Source organism: Heterocephalus glaber, unplaced genomic scaffold, assembly GCF_053883595.1.
Source record: "Heterocephalus glaber isolate CG9 unplaced genomic scaffold, H.glaber_assembly_v1.0 deba00001564, whole genome shotgun sequence".
Taxonomy (NCBI): domain Eukaryota; kingdom Metazoa; phylum Chordata; class Mammalia; order Rodentia; family Bathyergidae; genus Heterocephalus; species Heterocephalus glaber.
The window spans coordinates 12,995,338-13,022,380 of NW_028258351.1; the positions used below are offsets into that span (position 1 = coordinate 12,995,338).

A 27,043-nucleotide genomic window follows, 5' to 3' on the forward strand; every position below is an offset into this window, starting at 1 on the left:
GTGGGTCAGGGAGCCATGCTTTTCCCACAGATGTGAGGAGAAGCAATGAATATTTGCTATACAGTAATCTGCCCCTGACTTAATATGTGCAATGTGCAGTGAGAATCTTCAAAACAGGAAATATAGTATGGAGCATTTTCCAAACCCATTAGGTCACTGTACCCATGAATATATCAAACAACTAATTTGGTGGGGGTGGGTATGAACTTTTAAGAAATTCTAGTTTATACATATAGTAGAGTCCAATCAGGAAAACAAAAACCATACTATATATTTAATGCAGACAGTAGATCATACAAATATTGGAGGGCTAAAGAGGCAACAGGGGACACTGAAGAAACCCAGATTATTAATAATTGCAAGAAGCAGCTCAGGGCTGAGGACGTAGTTTAGTAGTAGAGTGCTTGCCTAGCATGTGTGAAAGCCTGGATTTGATTCCCAGCACTGCCAAAATAATAAAAACAAAAACCCAGAAAAAGCAGCTCCACTCCTATGGCCCCTCTTATGGCCATTTGTACTATTTAGAGAAGCCAGAAATGGATGAGCAAGTGAAACTCAAAAGTAAGAGGGGGAGGGGCTGGAGATTTAGTTCAGTGGGGATTTAGCTCAGTGGGACTCCATCTGGCTTGCAAGTGCAAGGTCCTGAGTTCCATCCCCAGTTCTAGAAAAGAAAAAAAAAGGGGGGAAGGAAATAATAAATATAGGGATATAAATTCATAAAATAGAAACAGGCTTTGGGGTGTAGCTCAGTGGTAGAACACTTGCTACTTGTAGGGGACCCTGGGTTCAATCCCCTAACAGAGACAGAGAAAGAGAGAGGAGGAAGAAGGAAAAAGGAAAGGAAGGAAGAAAAAAGGAAAGAAAAAGAAAACAAATTACCCATATCATTAATGGAATAGAGATCCTACAGACATCTGAAATATAAAGTAATTTTACAAACAACTTTATTCAACAACTTAGATAAAATAGAAAAACTTATCTTGCCAAACTGATGCAGGTTGAATAGAAAATCTGCAAAAAAAAGCATACATGCACACACAAACTATATATAAAAATAATACTATATGTACATCAAATAAATTCATATTTTTCCCCCAGGCAGCAAAGGCTTCTGTGTGCATTCTTCCTGCCTTGACTCGAGTCACCATTCCAAGAGGCTTTCTCTGACCATTCTATTTAAAATTGCAAACTCCTACACCTACTCTATGGCTCCTGTTTCTTTTCGTACTGTTTTCCCTCATAGGAGGTATCAAACTTTAATCTATTGCTTATTTTAGTTATTTTATTGTTTTTCTTATTTTCATTTTTTATTGTGTGTGTGTGTGTGTGTGTGTGTGTGTGTGTTTGGTACTGAGGACTGAGCTCCAGTGTTTTACCACTGAGCTGTATTCTTAGCACATTTTTTATTTCATTTTGAGACATGGTCTCACTAAGTTGCCCAGGCTGGCCTCCGGGTTGGGATCCTCCTGCCTCAGCCCCCTAATACCTGAGATTACAGGTGTGCATCATTGCACCTGGCTGAAATTGATCTTTCTCAGGAAGAAAACCTAGCCTTGGATGATTTTCTCTGGTGAATTCTATCAACCATTCAAGAAAGATACGACACAAAATTGTTTAGAAAATAGAGGAAGAAGAAACAGTTTCTTGTTCTGGAGGAATTTGCCCAAACCCTGACAATGATATTGAAAGAAAACCATAGGCCACATTATTCATGAATATAGACACAAAAGTCCTTAACCAAAATAAGCAAATCAAATTCAATAATACAGTGGACCCTCAGTTACAACTGGCCTGACATACGAACTTGGGTTAATTAGGTTAATGGAAGATTCATTTGCCTCTTGTTTTCTATAGCATGTACCCAAGTAAACATCCAGATCTCAGCTGTATTGACTTAGTTACAACAAGCCCTCAGGAAATGATTGAGTTCTTAAGTCAAGGATCCACTGTATATAAAAGGATAACATCTCACGACTAAATGAGGCTTAACCCAAGAATGCAGGGTTGGTTTGATATTCAGAAATCAGTGTAAGTCATCATATTAACAGACTAATACAACGACATCAACATACAATTATTTCAGTGGATGCAGGGCAAACATTTGGCAATAGTCAACATCCTATAATCCCAGCACTCAGGAGGCCCAGGCAGGAGGATCATAGCGAGTTTGAGGCCAGCCTAGGTTACATAGTGAGTTTCAAGACCAAGCTGAACTACGTAGTGAGACCCTGTCTCAAAAAACCAAAAACTGAAACAAAACAAAAACAAAAAACCAACCAAACAAAAAATAATAGAAACACTCAGAAAATGAGGAGTAGAGGGGAACTTTCCTGACCATAGTAAAAGGTGTCTATGAGCTACCTCCAACTAACATCAGATTTCATGATGAAAAGTTTGAATGCTTCCCTCTAAGTCTGCAAACAAGGCAAGGACTTTCACTGTCACCACTCTGATACAACACTGTGTGGAACTGGTCTGTGCATTAATGCAAGAAAAGGAAAAATACAAGTTAGAAAGGAAGAAGTAATATTTCCCTTATTTGAACTGGGTGTGGTGGCGAATGCCTGTGATCCCAGCACTCAGAAGGCAGAGGCAGGAGGATCGCCGAGAGTTCAAGGCTAGCCTGGGCTACATAATGAGTTCAGGGCCAGCCTGAACTACAAAGTGAGACCCTACAAAGGGGGACTCTCAAATTCCCCCCTCAAAATTTCTACTATTTGAAATGATGTATTCATTATGTCATTTCATACTGGAATGATAACTGCTGATTGCCATCCTCCTCGGATTGCAAACAAATCAAGAATAACCACTTTGACTACTGTACTAAAGCCCTTAGCCAGAGATTAGGCAAGAAAAGAGGCATAAAGATTGGAATGGAAGAAGTAAAGCTGTTCATATTCATAGGTGATAGAATTATTTACATAAAAATCTTAAGGAACCAATAAAAATTTACTAGAACTCATCATTGAATTTATCTGGACCTTAGAATATAATGTAAATATACAAGAATCAACTGGGGCTGCGGATTTACCTGCCTTGAAAGTGCAAGTTCCTGAGTTCAATCCCCGGTACCAAAAAGAAAAAAAAACCCAAAAAACAAACAAAAAAGAATCAATTGTATTTCTATTTATTAGTAGCAAACAAAAATGAAATATAAAGCCAGGCACCTGTAATCCTAGCTACTTATGAGGCTTAGGCAGGAGAATCACAAGTTCAATCTCAGCCTGGGGAACTTAGCAAGACTGCTTCAAAACAAGGTGAAAAGGCTTGGTCTGTGGCTCACTGTTCAAAGTCTCGCCTAGCAGCTGTGAGACCCTAGGCTCAGTTCAGTCCCCAGACACACACACCACACACAAAAGATGGTTGACAATTCTAGAAACTGGGTTTTGGGTACATGTTTCTGTGCTTCCTTTGTATTGAGCGTACGTTGTCATTCAGTATTCAAGTGGGATTGGTTCCAGGACCCCCCTCCCCAGGATGCCAAAATCCACAGATGGTTAAGTTCCTTATATTAAATGACATAGTGTTTGTCATTGTCAAGTGAACTTTGTCATCACTAGATTGCTTACAATACCTAAAACAATGTAATGTTATGTAAACAGTTGTTATATTGTATTATTATTATTACTTTTTGGGGGGGGGCGGTTTGAGACAAGGGCTCACTATGTAGTTCAAGCTGGCCTTGAATCACTATGTAGACTAGGTTGGCCTCAAACTGGCAGCAATCCTCCTGCCTCAGCCTCCTAAGTGCTGGGGATTACAGGTGTGCACCACCAGGCTTGGCCATATTGTATTAAGGAATAAAAGAACATTACTTATTCAACAGAGATGTATTTTTTTCCCTCAATACAGTACTTTCAGTTAGCAGTTGGTGGAATCCATGAATGTGGAACCCACAGATAGGAAGGGCCAATTATGTTTCAAATTTTCCATAATAAAAATTTTCAAAAAGTATATACAGTATTTAACAATGTTCCCATCACACAATTAGAAAATCCTGAGCTGGGAGTGTTGCTCAGTGGTGGATGCTAGTCTAGGATGCACAAGGTGCTGGGTTCCATCCCCTACACCAAATAAAAAACATATGAGAAAATATATAGTAGCAAAAAATAGAAATCATTCAAATTCTCCCCAGAAACGAACCATCACTAACTTTTTGGAGAACTGCAGCTTTTGATGGCCATGGTTAGGAACCTGTCCAAGGGAGCACCGAGCTTTTCCGTGGTAGCACTAAGAAGAACAGTTTTTACCCTTGCCGTGGAGTGGGTTGGGCAGGCAGTTCCGGCTTGAGCGGGAGGTTTCTGTTCTTTGTGTTCACTGACTGCTTTTTCAGAATAAGCATGCAGGGATCATGGGTGTGTCAAACCAATCACTGCTAATTACAAATTACTGCCCTCCTGTTCTCCAAAAGGATTTTGTTTAGGTAATTAAGCGGGACAAGCACAATTAACAGGATGTTCCCTCTGCCAACGCAGCGCCTTCCCAACCCACCCACTGGAGTTCTTACAAAGCAAGGAAGGCTCCAAAAATGTTAGTTTAAATGAATTTTTCCGCTCCTTTTTTTGTGTGTTTATTTGTGCATTCAGGGGATGGGGGTCGGGACGACTCCAGGGAAAGACACCGGGGTGGAAGGATAAAGGCCAGAGGATTTTATCGGTCCACCGGTGCACCGGTGGGGGTGGCAAGGGATCAAGACAAGCTGCTGTGGCTGAGAACAAGACAGCCTTGAGGTTCCTTCTAAGCAAAGCCAAGCGGAAGGCAGCCTGTGCGACAGCATCTAGATGAAGGTCGTGAGCCTCAAAAAGATGGGCTGTTTTTCCTGGCACTGAGCTCTGAGAGGACTTTACCACCACCTGCAAGCCATACAAGGGACACAAAATCAAAGATCCACAAGTGCTTCCCGTGCCTTTTCCGATTTGGCTCTAGGAAAGTCAAGGAGGGCTTTCAAAATAGGCAGCGATCTACAGAGAGATGGCTCCATGCAGACTCTGAGCCATGGCTCCATGCAGACTCTGAGCCGGAGAGCCTGGGTTCAAATCCCACCTTCACCATTTATCCGCCATGGGACCTTGGGCCAGTCCCTTAAACTCTGTGTAAAGTAGGGATAGCAAGAGGTTTTTTGCCCTTGAGATCTGTGAGGATTAAGTAAATGGATGTGTGCAGAGGGCTTGGAAGAGTACTTGGCACAAGTTACAAGCTGTGCAAGTGTGTATTGTTTTAATTATCTCTTGGCTTGTAATTTCACTTCCAAGAATGTATCCAAAGCACTGGAAACATTACACTGGAATGTACATATAAGGATATTTATTGCGAAGTTGTTTAGAACAGCCAAGAAAACTAGAGATCAACTAAATGTTAACAAATAGAGGGCTGAATAAAAAGCCTATATAATGGGATACTAAGCAAGCTTTGGACAGGGTGATATGGATGTCATATTGGTGACTTGGGAAGACATCCATGCCATATTTTTAAAATGGTCATTAAGAAGGCAACATATAGTATCCCATTAATTTTGCTTTCCTGTATGTAGATATATTAATAGAAAAGGACCAGAAGGATGAATACCAAACAGAATGAGGCTAGCTCTTGCCTAACAGTGGGATCAGGTATTTTAATTTTTTTATTCCAGTACTGAGGACTGAACCGAGGTATGCTCTGCCAACTGAGCTGTATGCTCTGCCAACTGAACTATATCCTCAGCCATTTTATTTTATTTTATTTTATTTTATTTTATTTTATTTATTTTATTTTGTTTTGTTTTCTGACAAGGTCTGGCTAATGGCCTTGAATTTGAGATTCTCCTGCCCCAACCTCCCAAGTAGCTAGGATCACAGGCGTGTGCCACCACACCCAGCCCAATCAGGTGGTTTACAAAACATTATTTTGTTTATCTGTACTTTCTAGTTTGCCTGTAATATGCATCTCTTGTGTAATTTGAAAAGCAAAAGCTGAATGTAGAACATCACATGGCTTCTGGTGATCTGGTGAGAGAAACCAGAGTTAAATGGTTGCTCTGTCTCTTCCTTAGACCAGGGTAGAGAACTGGGAAGGGTCTTTGATTTTATGCTGTTCATAAGCTAACAGTTGGCCACAATTTCACTGTTGATTAAAGACACAAGACTCTTGGGTCAGAGACAAAGGTTGGTTTATTAGTCACAGCAACAGCAATAGCCCAGGCATGAGCATTTGTGCTCGGTCCCCCAGCTTCATTTCCTGCAGGGTAATGCAAAGAGATTCCAAGTAACATCCGAACATCACTGGATGTGTTACAGGAAGGGAAGGCTGAGCTTGAAAACCAGAATATTCTAGAACAGGCAGTAAGCAAATCTGCCCTTTGGTCTAGAGAGAGACACTAACTCTTCAAAGCTGTTTGTCATGCAAACATCCTACAAGAGATAGTTTGGAACAAAAGTGGCCCATGACTTTCCTCACATACATGCAGAAACATGAAAATTCCCTTTGGGAATTATCTCCTACCAATCAAAGCTTTTATTTTATTTATTTCTGTAATAAATTTTATTTTATCCCATTCCCCCCTCAAGCCCCCTCCCCTCCCTATATACAAAAGCTTTGTTTCTACTTTTTCCTTCTATTTTCACTTTTTCTTGTCGCTTCCTTCCTCCCTCCCTCTTCCCTGTTCCCCTTCCCATTTGAACACTTTCTTCCCATTACTCAACATTCATTAAACATCTCAGTCCTTATTTCCACATTCAGTTTCTCACACCAGAGAAACAATGTGGTATTTAAACATGTGTGTCTGATTTATTTCACTTAAGAGTATGGTCTCAAGGTCCATCCATTTAGCTATAAATGTCTGAAACTCATCCTTCTTTATGGCAGAGTAGTACTCCATTATATATAAAAAAACACATCTTTATCCACTCATCAGTTGATGGGCATTTGAGCTGTTTCCAAGATTTAGCTATTACCAACTGTGCTGCTATAAACATGGGTGTGCGTATATCACTGTGGTATGATGCTTTTAATTCTTTCGGGAAGATCCCAAGAAGAGGCATAGCTGGGTCAAAAGCAACCTCTAGTTTTAGTTCTTTGAGGAATCTCCACACTGATTTCCACAGTGATTGCACCAGTCCACACTCCCACCAGCAGTGGAGAAGGGTTCCTTTTTCCCATACCCTCTCCACCATTACCAATCAAAGCTTTTAAATTTAATGTGCATATGAAAAAAAAACAACACATAAATCATGGAAGGACTGGGGATTTAGCTCAGTGATTCCAGCGCCTGCCTCACAAATGCAAGGTCCCCAGTTCGATCCCTAGTACCAAAAAAACCACAAAAAAACCACATTAATGTGCATATGAATCAGCTGGGGATCTTGTTAAACTATAGGTTTGGATTCAGCAGGTCTCAATGGGGACCTGAGAGTCTGCTAGCAGGAGAGTTTCTAACAAGTCCCTCAGTCATGTGAGTACAGGGCTCGGGACACACAAGGAGCAGCAAGGCCTCAGCACCCTTCCTCATGGCCAGTGCTGCAGACCAGTGTCACTGAGCAGAGCCTGGAGTGTTGATCTGGGTGCTATGACTTAGTGGGAACAGGGAAATGAGGTAGCACCTTTTATAGTAATAATCAGAGAGGAATATGTCAATGGTTTCAAAGACCAGATCTGACCATGAATAAGTAACAGTCTGGCCAGGACATCCCAGGGAGTTTCCTCATCACCCCAGGTCCCTCCAGAGCCAGTGGGTGGAGATGTCTGCCTCCCCAGGCTCATTCTCCCCAGGAAACTTCTCTGCCAGCCACAGTTCCTAGGAATGACTCCCTCCTTCCTGGGAACTGGTTAGTATGGATTCTTAGCTGCATATAAGAGGCAAATCAGACATGGGCTGATTTGTGGGCCTGCTGATGACCAACACCATTGTCCATCCTCTTCTTCAGGATTCTCTCGAGGGGAAGATCCCTGTATATACTGCCAAGATGGTACCCGATGATGGCTGAGGATTCTTGCTCAATTTGTATAGAAATCACAGTTTGGCAAAGTACCACTCTTTTTGTGTTAAGAGCCCTGGGCTTTTTTTTTTTTTTTCTCGGTACTGGGGATCGAACTCAGGTCCTTGCTCTTTCGAGGCAGGCAGTGGAACCACTGAGCTAAATCCCCGGCCCTCCTGGGCTTTGAATGCCAGCAGCTTTCAGCTCTTTTGGTGTTAGTAGCCTGACCCTTTGCTGCTATGGGCAGCCACAGGGATTCTCCAGCATGTGCTGCTAGAGACAAAAGTCACCAGTTGGCAGAAATATGCCACCCGGAAGAGGCTTTATTGGAGCTTATGCATCAGTGCTACAGCATAACAGGAAAAATGCACTGACTTACCCAGACTAACTGCCCACAGGCAGAGGTACAGATGGGGTATTGATACAGGGTGGTCATGGGGAGGGGAGGGCTCCTCAGTGACCTGACTGAGAAGGGCTGCAGAGGGGAGGAGTCGTCTGTGATAGATCTATGACTGAAGTCTCATGCAGCCAAAGCAAATGTCACCCAGAGCAGCCCTGCGTCACCTGTTGTAGCTGTGCTGGTTGCAAGGCCTTTGAGGCAGCCGTGGAAGAAGAATAAAAAGTATATCTTGCAGCTGGGTGTGATGGCCCTTGTCTGTAACCTCAGCACTCTGGAAGGCTACAACAGGAGAATGGCTAGTTCAAGCCCAGCCTGGGCAGTTTAGGAACTTAGTGAGGTCCTGTCACAAAATAAAAATGTCCAAGGATGTAGCTCAGTGCATGGGCCCTCGGTTTAATCCCCAGTTAAAAAAAAAAAAAGACCTTCTTGGGGAGTACAGGTCCTTCATTCCAGCCTCACCAACACACCTGCTGCCTTCATCTCACTCACTTTGCTGTTGAGTTTGGAGAGTGTGCAGTGCCCACTTAGGGAGCCCATCTAAGGCACTAGTGCAGTAAGCAGGAGCAAGATGTCTAGACCAAGCCATACTGGGGTTTGATATTCCAATTCCTCCTCTTGGTCCCCATGTGACCCTGAGCAAGGCCCATTCCCAGTCTGTATAGGTCTCCTGTGTGCAATGGGAACTGCTCTTATCAGTATGGTGATAGCAACTAGAGAACTGAGTATTTAGGAAGTTGCTAATAAACATTTCCTGAAAGGACCATTGGAGACCTTAGATCAAAATCTCAAACAGAATATGGTGGCTCATCCCTGTAATCCCAGCACTCTGGAAGGCTGAGGAAGGATGATTGCAAGTTCAAGCCCAGTCTGGACAACCTAGTGATGTAGCAAGTCCTTGCCTCAAAATAAAAAATAAAAAGAGGCCAGGGATATAGCTCAGTGCAAAGGCCATGGGTTCCATTCCCAGTACCAAAGGGGGGAAATTTTAAATGGAAATTAAAACAAGAAAAAAGCCAAAATGAAGTGTGCTGGACATGGTGGCACAAGTCTGTAATTCCAGAATTCAGGAGGGTGAGGCAGGAGAATCACCATGAGTTCAAGGCCAGTCTGAACTATATAGTGAGAACTTGTCTAAAACAAAACAAAACAAAAATCTCTTACAAGTTGTGTGAATGGAGCAAGTCTCCTCTTCTCTCTAAGCCTCAATTGTAAAATGGAGATAATACCTTCCACCACTCAGGGAACAAATGTGAAAGAATTTGAAAACATTAAGATGCCATTAAATATTACAATTACAATTAAGGTGGAGACAGGACCAAAAACAAAAAACAAAAAACCAACAACAACAAAAAACACATACCAGAGGGCTGGGGATTTAGCTCAGTTGTTCCACCGCCTGCCTCTCAAGCACAAGGGCCAGAGTTCAATGCCCCGTTCCAAAAAAAAAAAAAGCCACAAAAAACACATACCAGGAAAACAATACAAATAGCTATGCACAACTCCTAGAATGAGCCTAACTAGTAGGGACCATCAGTCTTTTTTCCTCCCCAGTTTTACTGACACATAATTAACAAACACAAGGAAGTTAACAGGCCCCATCAATGTTACTGTATTTAGCTCTTAACTCACCCAGCAATGACCTCCACCCTGTAAGATATATCGGTGCTTTTTGGAAATAAATTTAAAAGTCCTCAAGGTAGGCACACTGGTGCACTGGCCCCCTGTAATCCCAATTCTTCAGGAGGCTGAGGTAGGAGGATCACGAGTTCAAGTTCAGCCTGGGTAATTTAATGAGACCCAATCTCAAAATTAAAAAATAAAAATAAAAATAAAATAAAGGGCTGGGATGTAGCTCAGTGGTAGAGCATTCCCTGGGCTTGATCCCCAGTACTGAAGAGAAAAAAACAAAGTCCTCTGAGCATCAGTAATGGTGTCTATAGTGCCCAGATGAATTACTGCTTGTATGACAAGCTTGAGTGTGGGGTTTTCCAGCCCTCAGATGAGACTGAAGCAGCTAGCTTAATGCACAGCTGATAATGAAGGAGGATACCAACTATTTCAGCTGGCTACTGCTGTGGAACAAAATAGTCCCCAAATTTAGTAGCTTAAAATAACTTTATTAAACCAGGCCATGATATTGTACACCTGTAGTCCCAGCTACTCAGGAGGCTGCAGCAGGAGAATCACTTGAGCCAGGAGGAGGTGGAGGCCAGACTGGGCCACATATACTGAGAACATGTCTCAAAACAAAACAAAAACAAACAAACAAAAAAACTCTGCTGGGCCAGGGATTTAGCTCAGTGGCACCACGCCTACCTCACAAGCACAAGGTCCTGAGTTCAATCCCTGGTACCAAACCAAACCAAACAAAAAACTCTGCTGTGTTCTCAAACAGTTTCTGTGGGTCAGAACCCAGGTGCAGCTTGACTGGCTGCCTCTGGCTCCCGAACTCACACAAAGCTGTAACTGAGGCATCACCCAGAGCCGCAGCATCTTTAGGCATCACTGGCGGTGGACCTGCTCCCAAGGTCACTTGTGCAGCTGGCAATGGGACTCAAGTCCTTGCTGCTGTTGGCTAGAAACATCAGTTCCTTGCCACTTGGGCCTCTCCTTAGGTGGCCTGCAACATGGAAAAGCGAGAGCCCTGAGATTCAGGGAGGGAAATAGTATGTGCCACACTGAAGCCAGTGTGACTCTTGTTCTCTTCAATAGATTAGTTTTTCTTTGTAGCACTGGGGATTGAACCCAGGGCTTTAAGCATGCAAACCAAGCACTCTACCACCAAGCTATAGCCCCAGTCCTTTTAATATTTTATTTTGAAACACAGTCTTGCTAAGTTGTCCAGACTGGCCTTGAACTTGGGATCATCCTGGCTCAGCCTCTCAAGTAGCTAACAGGTGTGTACCACCACATCCAGCAATAAACTTTATTTTGGGGAGCAGTTTTAGATAAAAAGTGAATAGAAAGTACAAAGATTTCCCATAAACCCCCATAACAAGTCCCAATTTCCCCTATTATTGACATCTTGCATGTATGTGGTCTTTTTGTTACAATTGATTAGATATCGGTACATTATTATTAACTGTAGTCCACAGTTTACATTAGGGTTCACTTCTGGTATTCTATTGAATTTGGACAAATATATAATATGTATCCATCAATAGTATCATTCAGAATAGTTTCAGTGCCCTAAAAATTCCTTGTGCTCCACCTTCTGTTCCCAAACAACTCTTGGACTCAAGATTGCAGGATATTGTTTGTCTATGGTGAATACATGCCCTGGCATTGGCCAAGGGTCAGTAGCTCTGGTGATAAGGATGTAGTCAGTACAGATCACTTGAGATGAACATGCTATGCAAGCCACTCCCTTGACCCTTGATCAAACCTTTTAAAAAACCAATCATTCGGGCTGGGGATTTAGCTCAGTGGCACCGTGCCTGCCTCAAAAGTGTAAGGTCCTGAGTTCAATTCCCAGTACCAGAAAAAAAAAAAAAGAATCATTCTTAGCATATGCCTGTAGTGCCAGCACTTGGGAGGTTGAGGTAGGAAGATTGCAAATTGGAGGCCATTCTGGGCTACACAGTGAGATCTTGTCTCAAAAAAACAGAAACAAGAAACGATCACTATTTATTTGGAGAGCAGGGCCAGGGATTTAGCTCAGTGGTTCCACCACCTGCCTCACAAGCACAAGGACCTGAGTTCAATGCCCGGTACCAAAAAAATAAATTAAAAAGGTTAAGATATTTGGAGGGCAATGAACAAGGCTTGGGATCACTCTGGGAGTTGCTTTGCATAGGTTCTATACAGATTCTACAATGACCTGTTCTGATCGTGCATCTGGTGGGGTTGCCCCGTCCCATTTCCCCAGAATCCAGCCTTTTCTGCCATCAAACACTCATTGACTTGACCACTGATTGGTCCAGTGTTGAGCATATGACCCTCGCCAGGCCCAAGACCTTCTCTGGTACTGACAGGGACCCTGGATAGGGACATAGGAGCAGCTTTCTTTTCTTTGCAGAGCTATAAGGATGTCAGTAGCCACTCTGCCATGCTGTGATGAGAACTTGGCTGAACTCGGAGCTAATATAGAGGCAGCAGGGGTGAGATGTGCAGAGAAATGAATTTTGATGTTATATTGTGACCTCCTGGACTAGCCATACCTGAAGCCACGGCCAGGCACAAATTGTTGGTTTTCTAAGTCAGTCATGTCCCTTTGTCTATCTATAAGCCAGTTTTCATTGTGTTTTCTGTTCCCTGCCACTGCAGGAGTCCTCACAGATACAACCTGAGTGTGAGAAAGAGATTTGGACCCTGGGTGGTTTGAGTTGGAGTAGCTTTTGTGCCCATGGGAGGATTAATCCCCACCGGTTTCTGATATTTGTGTCCCCCTTTCCCCCCCTTTCTGGCTTCGGATCAAACCCTGGGCCCTGCGCATGGTAGGCAAGTGCTCTACCCCTGAGTTTCACCCCCAGTCTCCTCTGTGTTAAGCACAGGCTCCAACTGGACACTTTCCTGTCTGGCCCAAAGCCCCTGCCCAGAACACTAGTCTTCTGGACCCTTGCTTCATTCCTTCTCTAGTCTCTCTTGTTCCAGACCCCTGTCACCTGCCCTGTGGTTTGTGTGAATGGCATCTGCTGGTCAGGCACTGAAGCCACATTTCTTCTGTGAAGCTCACCTTTTGATGAGGTGAGGTCTGTGCCAGCACCCAGGCAGCCTCTCCAGTGGCTATGCAGCTGAGCCAGCCTAAAACATCATTGGCCAAAGCTCTCACAGTCCATGGAGGGCTTTCTAGGTGCCAGGTGCTATGCTCAATGCTTTATGTAATCACTGCTGCATGTGGCCCTCACAACACGAAGGTAGCTAGCTGCATCCCTATTTTCTGATGAGGAAACTAAGGCTCAGAGAGGTTAATCAATTTTCCTGAGTTCACAGGGCTAGCATGTAATGGGAAAGACAGAAAGTCAGCTCTGATGTTAGCACTCATACTGTTAACCACTAACCCACAATAACACTTCTCTTCATGGCAAGACGAGCACCATGAACCATCCCTCAGTACCCACAGAGGATTTTGCTAAGCTCCCAAGGCACTCTGAACCCAGTGCATGCTCAGAGCCTCCAGCCACTACAGTTGCTCCGGAGGCATCTCAGATGCCAGCCCAGCTGCTCGTTGCTCTGCTCTGCTTCAGGGTCCCTGCCAGACCTGACTGCTAACCATTCTCCAGGGAAGGAGAGGACTCTGTCAAAAGTCCCTGCAAGATATTTTGCCAGGGCTCAATGGCAAAATGTGGGAACTCTGCAACAGGCCTTTTTAAGGAAAGGTAAAAGGAGGGCTGATCTGTTAGCCATGGGGTGGCAGATAAGAGGGGCTACTTCCACTTAGCTTCCAGACAAGCATTATGTCGATCTGTATTGGCTTTTAATTTCTCCCAGGGACAGTGTGTCCCACCTATCCAAGAACATCTTTACCCCTGGGGAGCCAGGGACCTCATTTTAGACCTCCACCCTGACCCTCAAAGGTAACTGATGCTAACCCAGAGACCACTTTTCCCCTCCGGACTTATCGGGCTGCATTTTTGTGGTACGGGTGACTTCCCCCATAGCTGAAGTAGCCTTCCAGGCCCTCACAGGGTGGCAGGCTAGAAATGCCAGAAAATTATCACCATTGGCCAAGACACACCCTGGGGAGTGTCAGTACCCAGCCCTTACATACTCACCTCAGGTGCCACTGTTTTGAGATTTGGGCCTGAATTGTTTCCCAGTGCATCCTGTGGGATCAAACTCCAGCTGCCCAGCAAGAAGGGTGGCTTAATACTTACTGTCCCCTAGCTGGCTGTCTCTCCTTCCTCCGTTCTTCCCTTTACCTCCCAAAAAATCTCCTTGCATTTGAGTGCTTGCCTCGGGTCTACTTCTGGATGCAAAACCAAGATGACAAGGCCTCTCTATGTGTAGAAAGGGGAATATAAATTTAGGAAAAGCAGTATAGTAAGGCATCTTTAATGCTCCCAAAAGTTGCTTAAAATGCTGCCTGAGGGATTAGGGGAGGACTATATTTATAAAAGTCCTCTTTGGACTTCCCATAATAACCTCCCAAGGATGAAGTTCTTGAACCTACTGATTTTGCAAGCCACATAAGGATAAACAGTGTAATTAAGAAAAAGTCTCCAGAATATTCAGGGCATTTTCTTGGGCCTAACAGATGCATGTATTATGCAAGCTGTATCCATGAAATTAGTTTCAGTCTTAGAATTTAAATAGTCCACACACTTTTTTTTTTTCAGGGGCAGATTATACAGAGATCTGTCTGTGATGAGAACTTAAATAACAAAGAGAGACACTAGCATATTTCAGAAAAAAGACAGTTGTGCGAAGCACTGTGTTCATGAAGTTGCTGGTTTCTTAAGGAATGGGACTCTCCTGAGCACTTAAGGGCATCTCAGTGCAGGAGAGGTTGGCCTCATGTGTACACCAGACGTCTGCTTCCTTCAGATACAGCTCTGGTTTCCTTTTATTATTCTTTTTTAACACATAAACTTGTGGCAAGGAGAAAGGGTGAGCTTGTCAGCACTGTGGGTAGACTTCACTCTGTCAGAGCAGGAGGTAAATCAGAGTGCAGGAGCTTTGCCTCAGGGTTTTTCCTCAGAGCAGTGGTGAGGGTGCGTGGTCAGTGGGCTGCCTCCTTTTAGGGCAGCAGTCTTTGTCTGGGAGATGATGGGGTGAGCTCTCAGGGCTCCCCTGACTGCACGGATCGGAGTGGAAGCCCTTGAGGGTCAAGTTCTGGTATCGCTTCCTCCGGTTCAGTTTGTATATGCGAATCCTTTCTTTTTCTGCTTCCGGGTCAACGAGAATTCCATCCCAACGCAGACTTTCGTTGATCTGGTTTGATAGTTTCTCTTCTACTTCAGCCAAGTGGGGGAGGCTTGTGGTGCAGGCAGAGGCAAAGATGTGCTTGTGACTGTCCTTGTCTTGTTTGGGCTCTGGCCTCAGGCCGTGGTCTTTGCTGGAACTACTGATGTCTTGGAAAGATGAAGAAAATGGCTGACGCTTTAGGCTTCGACTTTGATGTTTATCTGCTGAGCAAATGAAGGGGTTACTGCTGTGGCCATGTCCGCCCTCAGCCCGCCTGGGGTGATGCCCAAATCACCAAAGATAAAAGGAGTTGGGGGCCTCTCTTTACCCAGGGATCAGACCACCCTACCCACTGCCCTCGTGTTTACCCGCTGCCTCTGTGTTTCTGGTCAAGTCATTTTGAGGAAGGAGGAACCTTCTTTCTTTTTCTTTTTGTGGTGCTGGGGATTGAACCCAGGGCCTCTTAGCACATGCTCTGCCATTGAGCCACAACCCTAGCCCAGGCCCTACAGTTTGAGCACATACCCTGAGCAGGCCGTCTGGATAGAGGCTATCAGCCCTGCTCTCCAGGTGAGGAACCTGAGGCCACAAGAGATTTGCTAACCTCCCAATGTCATAGAGCAAGTGGCAGAGCCAGATTCAAAGGCAGGCCTGGCTCCTGGTGCCCTGTTCTTTCCACTATGCCCCACTGCCTCCCATTCAACCTTGACATATGCTGACCAAAGTACTTTCCAGGCCTACAAGTCTCTGACTACCACCAATCTCAGCTCTTTTTTGGGGGGTACCAGGGATCAAACTTAGAACCTTGCACTTTCGCGGCAGGCAGCAGCACCACTGAGCTAAATCCCTTTATGATGGAAGAACCAGAGAACAACAGAAAAGCTTCCTAAACTTGACTAATGAAAGGAGTATTATGCCACACTAGGAAATACTTTAGCTGTGTGGCTGGTGTGTCTTTCCTTCCCTCCATCCTTTCCTTCCTTCCTTCCTTCCTTCCTTCTTTCCTTCCTTCCTTTGCATTAATAGCATTTCAGAATTATATTGCTACATATAAAACACTACAAGTTGTGGTTCATCTGACAGCTCATTCCATTGAGGGGAGAAAATCTTGGGAGGTAGAGTGGAGGACAGAAGCCACAAAAAGAAAATAAGGGGGCGCCGGGGATTTAGCTCAGTGGTTCCACTGCCTGCCTCGCAAGCGCAAGGTCCAGAGTTTGATTCCCAGTACCAAAAAAAAAAGAAAGAAAGAAAGGAAGGAAGGAAGAAAGAAAGAAAAAGAAAGGGGAATAAATCCTATTTTGACATTTCCTTAGCTTCCTAGTCTCTGAAAATGATTTGGTGTCCCCTGCTGACAGTATGAGGTATATGCCACTGTAATTTCTACAGTCAAAAACACCAAGCTGGGTCTGGTGATGCTTGCCTGTAGTCCCAGAACTCTGGGAAACTGAGGCAGGAGGACTGGAAGTTCAAGCCCAGCCTCAGCAACTTAGTGATTTAGTGAAAACTTGTCTCAAAATAAAAATTAAAAAGAGCTCAGGATGTAGCTCAGTTAGGAAGCCCTGGAGACAAAAGAGTTCCGATTTTGCTTTGTAGATACACAGAAGGGTTTTTGTTTGTTTTGTTTTGAGACAAGGTCTCACTTTGTAATGCAGTCTGGCCTTGAACGCACTATGTAGCTCAGATTGGCCTTGAACTCATGGAGATCCTCCTGCTTCAGCCTTCCAAATTCTGGGATTACAGGGGTGTGCCACCTCGCCTGGCTACAGAGAGCTTTTTTGCCCCATACTCTAGAATTGTTTTGTTTTTGTTTTTGCCTATTATGATTTCACGCTAAGAGTAATTATAATCTTCCCATTACTCTCTTTCCTAACTACCGGGCTGACATAGGGAAGGCTGCTACTCCTTCAGCCTCCAGCTCTGCAAAGAGCCCAGAAATTTGAGGCCAGGACCAGCCACATTGAAGGTCAGGGCCATTTCCCTGACAGCCAAAGCCACTGGGGTAGACCATACATGTGACAATGGACTCAGCACTCACAGGCAATTGCATTCCATGTCACTGCTGCACTCTCTTCTCAAAGGGGATACCCAGTGCTGTTCTTGAGAAATCTGTGAGTCTTGCAAGAAGGTTTTAAGGTGAAAGGACTCTGGGTTTGCAGCAGGTGTTGCTGTGTATAGATCTGAAGGTGAGCATGAGAGACTGAGAACCTGCGTGGGTACGATTGTATTATACAGGAACTTTTTGGGGGTCTATGTGTGTGTCACAGTATCTTGAATGTGTGTAGCCCTCGTTGTGCTTCAGTTCTGTTGGATGGTGTCATATTGATACGGGGGGGGGGGGGTTGTGAAGGGTTTCAGAGATTATGAGAGGATGTGTCAGTGACCAGCATGATGGTGTGTGTGCAGGCCAAGCCTGCCCCTTGGAGGATGAGTGGGGTAGGGAATCCTTTGTGCAGAGAGGATCCTTTATATGAATTTACTGAGTGTGGGTGTCTACACAGCATTCAGAGGCAAGTACCTCAACACAGGAGGGAGTGAGGAGGAGATCTCAGGGGGGCATGAGTCTGCATTTCTGTATATGATGGTCAGGCAGTGTCTTGGGTCAAGGGAAGGCTCTCTGTGAGAGGGTTTCTCTACAGGGGCTTCGGGGAGGGTGTAGGGGTTGGGATTGTGAGTTTGGGCCAGAGGGTCTCTGTGGGCACAGCAGTCTTTAAATGTAAATGCTGAGCATCACGGTGCTGCCACAAGTGGCGTGTGTGTTTAGGGGCTCCTGTCTGGGATGCGTGTTTCTGTTCCTGGTCTGAAGTGGTTTCCAGAGAGAGGGGCATCTCTCAGAGGGTGTCCTCAGAGAGGAATCTCAGATCACCAGCTGCTCCTCTTACCGTCTCCCTTGCCTGACCCTTTTGTCTTCTTCTTTTTCCTCTTCGCCTTTCGTCTGGCTAGCTCTAAGGGGTCACCGGCGATGGGGGGCAGCTTGGACCCCAGCAAACCCGCAGCGCTGCCCTCTCTCTCCTTCTCCTCCTCGTCGTCCTCTCCCTCTTCGAGGTATCTCGCAGCCCCGGCCCCACAGCCATGGTCCATCTGCCCGCGGGATCGCGACCTACGACCGGGCAGGGCAGGACCACGCAGCTCCCAGGCTAGCTCCCGGCGCCGACTTCCCGGATGGGGCCACGCGTCTCCATGGCGACTGCCCCACACCGCGCGTGCACCGTTAACAAGCTGCCGCCAGGTGCCGCCCGCGGACAAAGGTGTGCGCATGCGTGTTTCACTCTGCGGCCTTGGCCCAGGCGGCCGACCCTGTGGGCGAGAGGAGGTAAGAGATTCTTCATCCTGGGACTGACACCTCTGGTCCATCCTTGTGCCTTCTAAAATGATATTTATTCTTACTTAACTTTGTCATGGGAGTTCCAGTCTCATGTTCACCCTGGACTCTAAGGCCAACATACTCAACTCAAACTTCTCCACTGTTTCCTTTCAGTGAACACAGCAGGCTAAGGCTGAGCGCCATGTCTGTCACTTGAACTTGGTCCCCCCTCTTAAATGGTCTCTTTGCTTTCATATACCCTTTTCATAACCTTCCCACAAATTCTTTATCCACACAGCCTCTAGAAGAACTTTTAAAGACAATTGGAAGCGTCTGGTATAGTGGTGCATGCTTGTGGTCCTGGTTGTTCTGGAAGCTGAGAAAAGGAGATTGCTCGAGACCAGATTCAAGGCCAGCCTAGTGCAATATAGGGAGACCCAGTTTCTTAGACAGAAAAAGAGTGAGGAGGGGAGAGAAGAAGAGAGAGAAGAGAAAATGAGAGAAGGAAGGACAGAAAGGGAGAAAGAAACAACAAAAAAAAATTAATTAGTTCACTCTCCCTTAAAACCTTTCAGTGATAAAACAAAACCAAACCACCCAGTGGTCCCTCATCACCATATCTATCAAGACTAAACTTTTTTTTTTTTTTTGGTACCGGGGATTGAACTCAGGACCTTGCGCTTTCGAGATGGGTGGCAGAACCCCTGAGCTAAATCCCCGGCCGTAGACTAAACTTAATTAGTGTGGCTTAGAAGGCCTGGTATGATCTCTTGCCTGCTTTTCTTTCCAGGTTTGTCTACCACAGATTGTATTATCTAAACAGATCTGCAATAATATCTCTCATCCCACAAGCTCTTCTAGAATCTTGTTATTCCCACAGCAAGATACAGAGACTAATTCCCCTTCCACCTGGAAGTGTTTGTTGACTTGTATACTGGGTCTCCCATAGTATGTGGCAGAAGTGACACTGTGTGACTTTTTTTTTTTTTTAACACAGCAAGGTATATACCTTTTAGCATCTACTTTTTGCTTTGCTTTGTTTTGATTTCTGCTGGGAATCAAACCCAGGGTCTCACTAGGCAAGTGCTCTCCCGCTGAGCTACACCTCCAGTGGAACACTGACTTCTTAGGCTAGGTCATAAATGGTAGTGCACATCCATCCACCTTGTTAGCTGATGACTTGCTCCAGGGATCCTGAGCCTCTTGGAAAAAAGTGTGAAGACTCTGAGGCTGGTATGCTGTGAGGAAGCCCAAACTAGACCACATGGAGAGACTCTGAGGTTATGCGGGGGAGGAGACCACTGGCTCAGCTTCCCCAGCTCCTACTACTTTTCCACTTCCAGGTATAGTATGACTGCAACAGCAGTAGTGATCCCTAGGCCAGTCACCCTTTTCTGAATTCTGAACCCATAGAAACTGTGAGAAATAATAAAATGATCATTACTGTTAAATTATTATTATTGTTTTTAATGTGTTTATTCATTCGAACATCTTATTAAATGTCTATTAAAATCTTGGCTGTTTTGTAATTGGTTTGTTTATATTTTTGTTGATTTATAAGAAATCTTTACATATTTTGGATCTAAGTTCCTTGTCAGATTTATGGCTGTGAAGAGTTTTTTTCTCCAGTTTTGTAGCTTATCTACCTATTTTCTTAATAGTGTTTTCTGATAAACAGAAATTTTAAATTTAAAATGAAGCCATTTTATCAATATTTTCTTTTTGCATCTTGCCCAAGTAATCTTCATCTACCCATAGATTATAAAGATACTGAATTTTTTTTTTAGAGGCTTTATGATTCTGAGTTTTAAGGTTAAATCCATGATCCATTCTCAAACTAATTTCGAATTAAGTCATATAGGGTTCAACATTCATTTTTTTTTCCCAAATGGCTTTCCAGGTATTCCAGGAGCCTCTATTGAGAAGCTGTTCCTTTCCCTTGAGGCAGCACTTTTGTAGAAAATCAGTTAACTATATATGTGTGAATCTGTTTTCTGAACTCTATTTTGTTCCATTGTTCTATTTGTCTATTCCCACACCAGCACCACACTGTCTGGTTTATTGTAGCTTTCTAGTAAGTCTTGATACCACATAGTCTAAATCTTCCAACTGTGTGTGTGTGTTTGTTTGTTTGTTTATTTTTGGTTTTTGAGACAGAGTCTCATTATGTATTCTGTGCTGGTCTTGAACTCACTCTGTAGCCCAGGCTGGCCTCGAACTCACAGTGATCCTCCTGTTGAGTAGTAGAATTACAGACATCCACCACCATGCCTGGCTACTCCAACTGTATTCTTTTTGAACATTGCTTTGACTGTTCTAGAGCCTTTGCTTTCTGATACACATTTTCAAATTTTCTTCTATATTTCTTCAAAATAGCCTGTTGAGATTTTAAGGTTTTTTGTTTGGGTTTTTTTTTTTTTTTTGGTACCAGGGATCGAACTCCAGACCTTGTGCTTGCGAGGCAGGTGGTAGAACCACTGAGGTCATTGCCTGTTGAGATTTTGATAGGGACTGCATCAAATTTATAAATTTTGGTACTCTTAGTACTCAGTAAGTGAGAATCATTAGTGTTGATCCACACACTGCACATGTGGACGTGCTTTTATAAAAGGTCCTCCTGTTAGTTCATATGCGTCTCAGTCCTTCCATCCACTGTGTCCAGCAGTGTTCTGCATACAGTGACTGTTCAGTATCTGTCTCTTGCCTGTCTGCTTTTGTCCTTAGGAGCTAGGTGAAATATGAATGACAGAAGTCCTTTGTACAACTGACCAGCTGTTAGTTGAGACATCTGGGCTTTTGGTTTTCAGATACTCTTCTGTCTCTCCTTGGTGCTCCCAGACAGGTGCTTGGAAGGGCTGGCTGCCCACTCGCTCGTCTTCCCTCTCAGCTGGTCTTCCTTGCCTGAATGCTTAGCTGGCTGGAGACGGCTTGGCCATTTTTCTTCCAATTGTAGTGAAGATTGCAGGTGGTCTATGAAAGAAAAAAGTCACATGAAAAAAGGGATCCATATTAGGAATAATCACAAAAATCCCTTGCAAGGCAGGCTATCTTAAGTGTTTACTGATATCTTAATTATACATCACTTCATTCGGTCTCCATTTGCTGTCTGTCTCCTCATTTGGTCAAAGCTCTTCAGTCCACTACATTTGGAATCCTGCCCCATTGCTTTACCAAAACAGTTCCACCAGTGTTCTTTCATGTCACTGACTCCATTGTCATTGACTCCTCTGTTGTTGCCATACTTGACCACTCAGCCAACATTTGACGCTGTTAACCACTCCCTCTTTCTTGAAATGTTGCATTTCCTTGGCTTTGGGGACACTCCACATGTTAGCTTCCCAATACTAAAATAAATATCTGGGATAAATCAACTTATAAAAACTTTATTTTGGCTTACAGTCTTGGAGGTTTCAGTCCATGATGGACTGGCTCCATTGCCTTGGCCCTGTGGTGAGGCAGCACAGCATGGTGGAAAACACAAGGCAGTACAAAAATCACTTACCTCCTGGCCTGAAGCAAAAGAGAGAGAGGAAGAGACTAGGACCCCACCATCCTCCTCAAGAGCACACCCCAAGGAACTAAAGACCTCCCTCTAAGCTCCACTTTCCAGAGTTTTTACCACCTTCCATTACCACTCAGGGGACCAAGTCTTTACCATATGGATCTTTGAGAGACACTTAGGATCCAGACTACAACAGCACCCTCATGGTTCTCTGGCCACTCAGCCACCTTTGCAGGTTAATCCTCTCTTCTCAGCCACTGAATGTTGGGCTTCTTCAGATCTTGGCCTAAGAACTCAGTTCTTGAAGTTTTCTGTCACTGTGAGTAATTAATGTGTAAGGAGGAAAGGTTGGTCTTGGCCTATGGTTCCAGAGATTTCAGTCCATGGTCACTTGGCCCTATCTCTTTGGGCTAGTGGCAAGGCAGAACATCACAGCAGGGAGTGTGTGGTGGAGCAAAGCTGCTCCCTTCATGGCAGCAGGAAGAAAAGAGAGACGCATGGGCGGGGGACCCAATATTCCTTTCAAGGGCATGCCCCCAATGACCCTCCAACTGTAAGCCTTGCCTCCCAAACTTATCACCACTTTCCAATGGTGCCCTCAGCTGGTGACCAAGCCTTCAACCCTTGAGCCTTTGAGGGACCTCTAGTATCCAAACCATAATCTCTGCCTATGTTTTCTTTTTTTTTTTTTGGTACTGGGCATCGAACTCGGGTCCTTGCGCTTGCGCAGCAGGCGGCGAAACCACTGAGCTAAATCCCCAGCCCTGCCTATGTTTTCTTAAGGTATTCTTCTTTGTACTTAGAGCTTCAGTCATTTCTTATGTGCTCATGACTTGCTACTTTCTGTCTCTAGCCAGTACCCATAGATCCAACATCCAATTTAACCTCTCATCTCACTCAGTTAATGTGGGGTTTTTTCTTTTCTTTTCTTTTCTTTTTTTTTTGCTGTCAGGAACTTTAATAAAGCACAGCCAATGACTCTTGCTTCATATAGTTATAGGTCAAAGAGGAAGGGGATCACATCTGTAAGAAAATAAAAAGTTCAGGGGAGCTTGTACTTTGCAACCACTGTCCTTACATCTGGAACACTCTCTTCTAGCAGGCTGTTTACTGCTTGCTGGATGCTCACACACCACCTCTTTTGAGGCTCCCTGAACAGTGCCAGAAAAAAAGAGAAGGCTCCTTTCCATGTGACACCTCTTGTGGGCCAGCAGTGGGGCCTGCTGTGCCTTGTGTCCCCCCAATCCCTGGTACATCAAGGCTCATGCTAACAGGAGTGGTCTCAGCTCCACCAAGCATCACCATGGGACAGATAATGTTAATTGCTGTGTTAGTCGTTGTGTTGATTGGGGTCTAAGAAAAGAAATTGAATACAAAGAATTTTTTTGGAGGATAATTTCAGGAAACATTGGTAGAGAAGTGGATAAGTGAAATAGAAGGTAGGACAAATAATAAAAAGCTCATTATTCTGCTGGTTACCTCTGTGTGCAACCGCAGCTCAGTTCCCCTGGAGAACTCTGGGAAGGCGTGCAGAACATGCACAGAGTGATACCAACCAAGAGGTGATGAAGCTGAGTATTACCTACTATTTTCCAGAATAGGCTGCTTCTGGAGCAGTTGAGAATTTTTAGTATTTTTGGCTTGTGCTGCACAGGCCCAACATATTCCCATAGCCAGAGAGAGGCCTTTGGGTAGAGCCACAGATGTTTGGAGGAAAACTTTTTGGCAACTGGAGGTGAATGGCAGGGACTGGATGTGGAGCAGACACTGGCTACTGTGGTTTTTTTCTACCCACTGTGGTTGCATCCAGCCTCCTACCTGCACAGCACTGGTCTTGTTCTAGGACCTGTGCTGCAGCTAATCTTGCTCTGTGACTTGAAGGGAGAACCCTGATTTGTCTGAGTCATTACGGTGATCCCAGTCCCTCTGCCAATGGTTAGCTTTAAAAGGAACTTATTAGGCCGGGGATTTAGCTCAGTGGCACAGTACCTGCCTGGCAAGTGTGAGGTCCCGAGTTCAATCCCTGGTACAAAAAACCAAACCAAAACAAAAGGAACTTATTGTCTATGCCTGGCCAGTGAGAATCGAAGGACTTCTGCTGGAGGCTCCTGGGACAGTGCACCTCCTCTTTGGTCAGACACTGAAGTGTGTGGGTGTGGTGACTGGATCTGTGGTGGACATCTCTCAACAATGATGGGTTCATCTGAGGACAAAGGCAACTTTGGGAGGGAGACTTTGTGAATGCCAGTCGTTTGGTGCCCAAATAGAACTCTTGTATGTGGCTACCAGGAGCTGTCAAGAAGGTTCATATCCACAATGCTCATAATAGCAGGAAACTAGAAGCACCTCTGTGACAGCCACATAACTATAACCACCTGAATGAATCTTGGAAATACAACATTAAATGAGGAGGATGACTGGGGGTGACTAGTCAAAGAAGACAATGATTGAGAAACCAGACCCAGAGCTGAGAAAGACTGAAAGCCCTGTCAGTGACTAAATAAAGTGTGAGTCAGAAAGGGTGACATTCTCTCAAGAGTAAACAGGGCCGGGGATTTAGCTCAGTGGTTTTGGTGCCTGCCTCGAACGCGCAAGGTCCCGAGTTCAATCCCTGGTACCAAAAAAAAAAAAAGTGAACAAAAATACACATTCTTTGGGTGGGAGCATCCATACCACCTTAGATACAGGCAAGATCAAGGGCAGCATCTTCAGTTCTGCCAGTGGTACAAGCAATTGTTCAAGACTTGGAAATGGAGCTAGAGGGAATGCTGGGTGTCCTTTCTATGGAATGCCAGGTGTTATCCTGCCAATTCTTGGAGATTACCTGGTTCTGTGGGTGTACCCTGTTTTTGTCTTTCTAATAACTAGGCTATTTTACAACTCCACAGGGTTGCAGTTAAGTTGTAAAGAAATATTTACAGTGATGCAAATGATTCTTACCCCCAACAATGCAAATGAATTTTGACTGAAGTCACAATTGAATTCTGCCCTTAAAAAAAAGGTGATTTCCAAAATTACATGTTATTATTTTGTAGGATATTAAGATTATTAACCAGCTTTGCTTTTTTAGCAACTTCATTTCAGTGTTTTTGAAACGTATTTGTCTGTCTATATAGATATGGATATGTATATCTTCAGTTCTTCTTTGAACTCCCCCCCCCTTTTTTTTATTAAATTCTTTTATTGGTACATTGTAGGTATACAACACAATTACATTTCTCATTGGGAATTGTACCTTTATATAATGCATCTTGGTTCTTATTTTTTCCCCATTTTTTCCCCCTTTTTTTGTGGTGTTCAGGATTAGGGGATTAAACCCAGAACCTTCACAATGAACTACATTCTCAGCCCCTTTTTTAGGGTTTTAACACAGGGTCTGGCTAAGATGCTAAGTTGCCCACATTAGCTCAAATTTACGATTCTCCAACTTCAGCCTTTCAGAGTGCTGGGATTATAGGTGTATGCCACCACACTTAGCTTTTTAAGCTGGTTTTAATATATTGTTGATTTCTTCATCAATAAAAGAGTTGAATAAAATTTTACATCAGTCATGATTTGAACTTTTTTTTTTCTTTTAAGAGTAGGAAAAATTTATTGAGAGAAAGATAGCTTCTGCCTAAGAGAGGCAGAAGGGGGACTGGAAAGTGGGTTGCCCGCCCACCCCACTTTTCAAAGATGTTTTATACAGCTGTTGTGCCCAGTCTACGAAGTCCCAAAGACCACCAGGAGGCTGTTTCCCATGTAAGCACACGAGGGTCATTTATTCAAGCTTAAGCAGGGACTCTCAATTGTCACCGACACAGCGGATCGAGATTGAGAGCCCCGAGTTCCAAATTAGCAGGGTTTTTATTGAGATTACAACAAGCTTTGGTCATTAGCAGCCATATGATTGGTTAACATTTAGCAAGTATGAAGTGTAGAATTTTGATTGGCTAGGCTCATTGGGGGTTGAAGGGGATTACGTATAGGTTTTTACAAGAAGAATGGGGACAAAGGTTAGTGGTCTACAGTCACGTACTGATGGTCAGCAGACATACTGACTAATGGTCACGACCACCCTGTGTGGACAGTCAGCACGTTAACAGATTGTCCTATAGATGGTGGGCCCGGGACATTTGTTTCTAGGGCAAACAGATGGCTGAGTAATAAATTTAGGAATCCTGAGTTGTGGATTACGTCCTTTGTCCCAGTTCAAGCACTAATTTGAGAGAACAAAGGAGACTGCTTCATTTTGGACAAAATGGAGTCATTCTGGTCCCAAATTTACAAAATGGAGTCACTTTTGGTCTCACACAGCAAAGCCATGTGGTGAGGTGGGTACAAAGTGGGACAAAACTATAAGACCCAATGGAAATTTATGAGGTGGGGCAAAACCATGGCCAGCCAATAAGGGTACAAGTAAAGTCACTGAGGTAATATTAATTAAATGGGGGGAGGAAGTCATGTAGCAAGCATATGAGGATTTTCAGTAAGGGTGGGGGTCAGGGATATTTCCTGGACAGGGTGAGTTAAGACCTTGATCCCCCATCCAGGTGATTGATACCTATTTAGAATATCAGTCACTGCTATTAACTCCAGGGGAAGCACAAGGGTGTGCTTTTACAATTCTGGCCTTCAGTGAATGTGTCTTGATTGTCCTCCAGGTTGGCTCCTCCTGGGCTGGCCCTGTCTAACTGCCTACAAGATATCTAATTAAGTTGCCTATCTGCAACATTCCCCCCTCTGAAGTACCCCTAACTGCTGTGAGGGGGCAAAGGTCGAAGACAGGTCTGGTTACTTCTGACTGAAGAGAGTCATAGTTGTGATCAGCAGTTAAGAGTTACTCTACAGAGGGTCTATCTAAAGGCCTTCTTCATCTTGGTAGCTGTATAGCTTTGAGTCTCCGACCAGTAATCTCAGTGGAAGACCTCCAAAATGATATAGGGGGGAGAGATGTTACTCCCAATGTAACCTACTAGATATCCGAAACTCCAGTTCGTGTTCTCTAAAATCGAAGAATGAATGCTAGGAACAAAGGAGGTTAAGAGTAGGAAAAATTTATTGAG

At 44.2% G+C, this 27,043-nt stretch overlaps 1 protein-coding gene across 5 annotated transcripts; it reads right to left on the minus strand.

Annotated features, from left to right (window-relative positions):
* Positions 1-5,845: 5,845 nt before the first annotated feature.
* Liat1 (ligand of ATE1) lies at positions 5,846-18,404 on the minus strand. 5 transcript variants are annotated; one of them, XR_002386994.2, is made up of 4 exons: positions 18,075-18,397; positions 14,462-15,419; positions 14,166-14,288; positions 5,849-10,969 (listed from the first exon to the last, which is right to left on the minus strand). XR_002386994.2 is itself a non-coding variant. In XM_087191589.1 (3 exons), the coding sequence occupies exons 1-3, from the start codon at positions 18,271-18,273 to the stop codon at positions 14,927-14,929; spliced, it is 594 nt and encodes a 197-aa protein (XP_087047715.1). In that variant the 5' UTR covers positions 18,274-18,404; the 3' UTR covers positions 14,328-14,926. The 5 variants fall into 5 exon arrangements, 3 of the variants coding, with proteins under 3 accessions (XP_087047715.1, XP_021094051.1, XP_021094052.1); XR_002386993.2 differs by having other exon boundaries at positions 5,846-14,288; XM_087191589.1 differs by lacking the exons at positions 5,849-10,969; positions 14,166-14,288 and having other exon boundaries at positions 14,328-14,981; positions 15,080-15,419; positions 18,075-18,404.
* Positions 18,405-27,043: the final 8,639 nt, after the last annotated feature.

Excerpts from the sequence above, each read along its gene's own strand:
- Liat1 (XM_021238392.2), bottom strand. The coding sequence starts at position 18,273 with ATGGACCATGGCTGTGGGGCCGGGGCTGCGAGATACCTCGAAGAGGGA. Across the intron at positions 15,420-18,074 it reads AGGGTCAGGCAAGGGAGACG|CAGATAAACATCAAAGTCGA; the intron begins GTAAGAGGAGCA and ends TCATTTGCTCAG.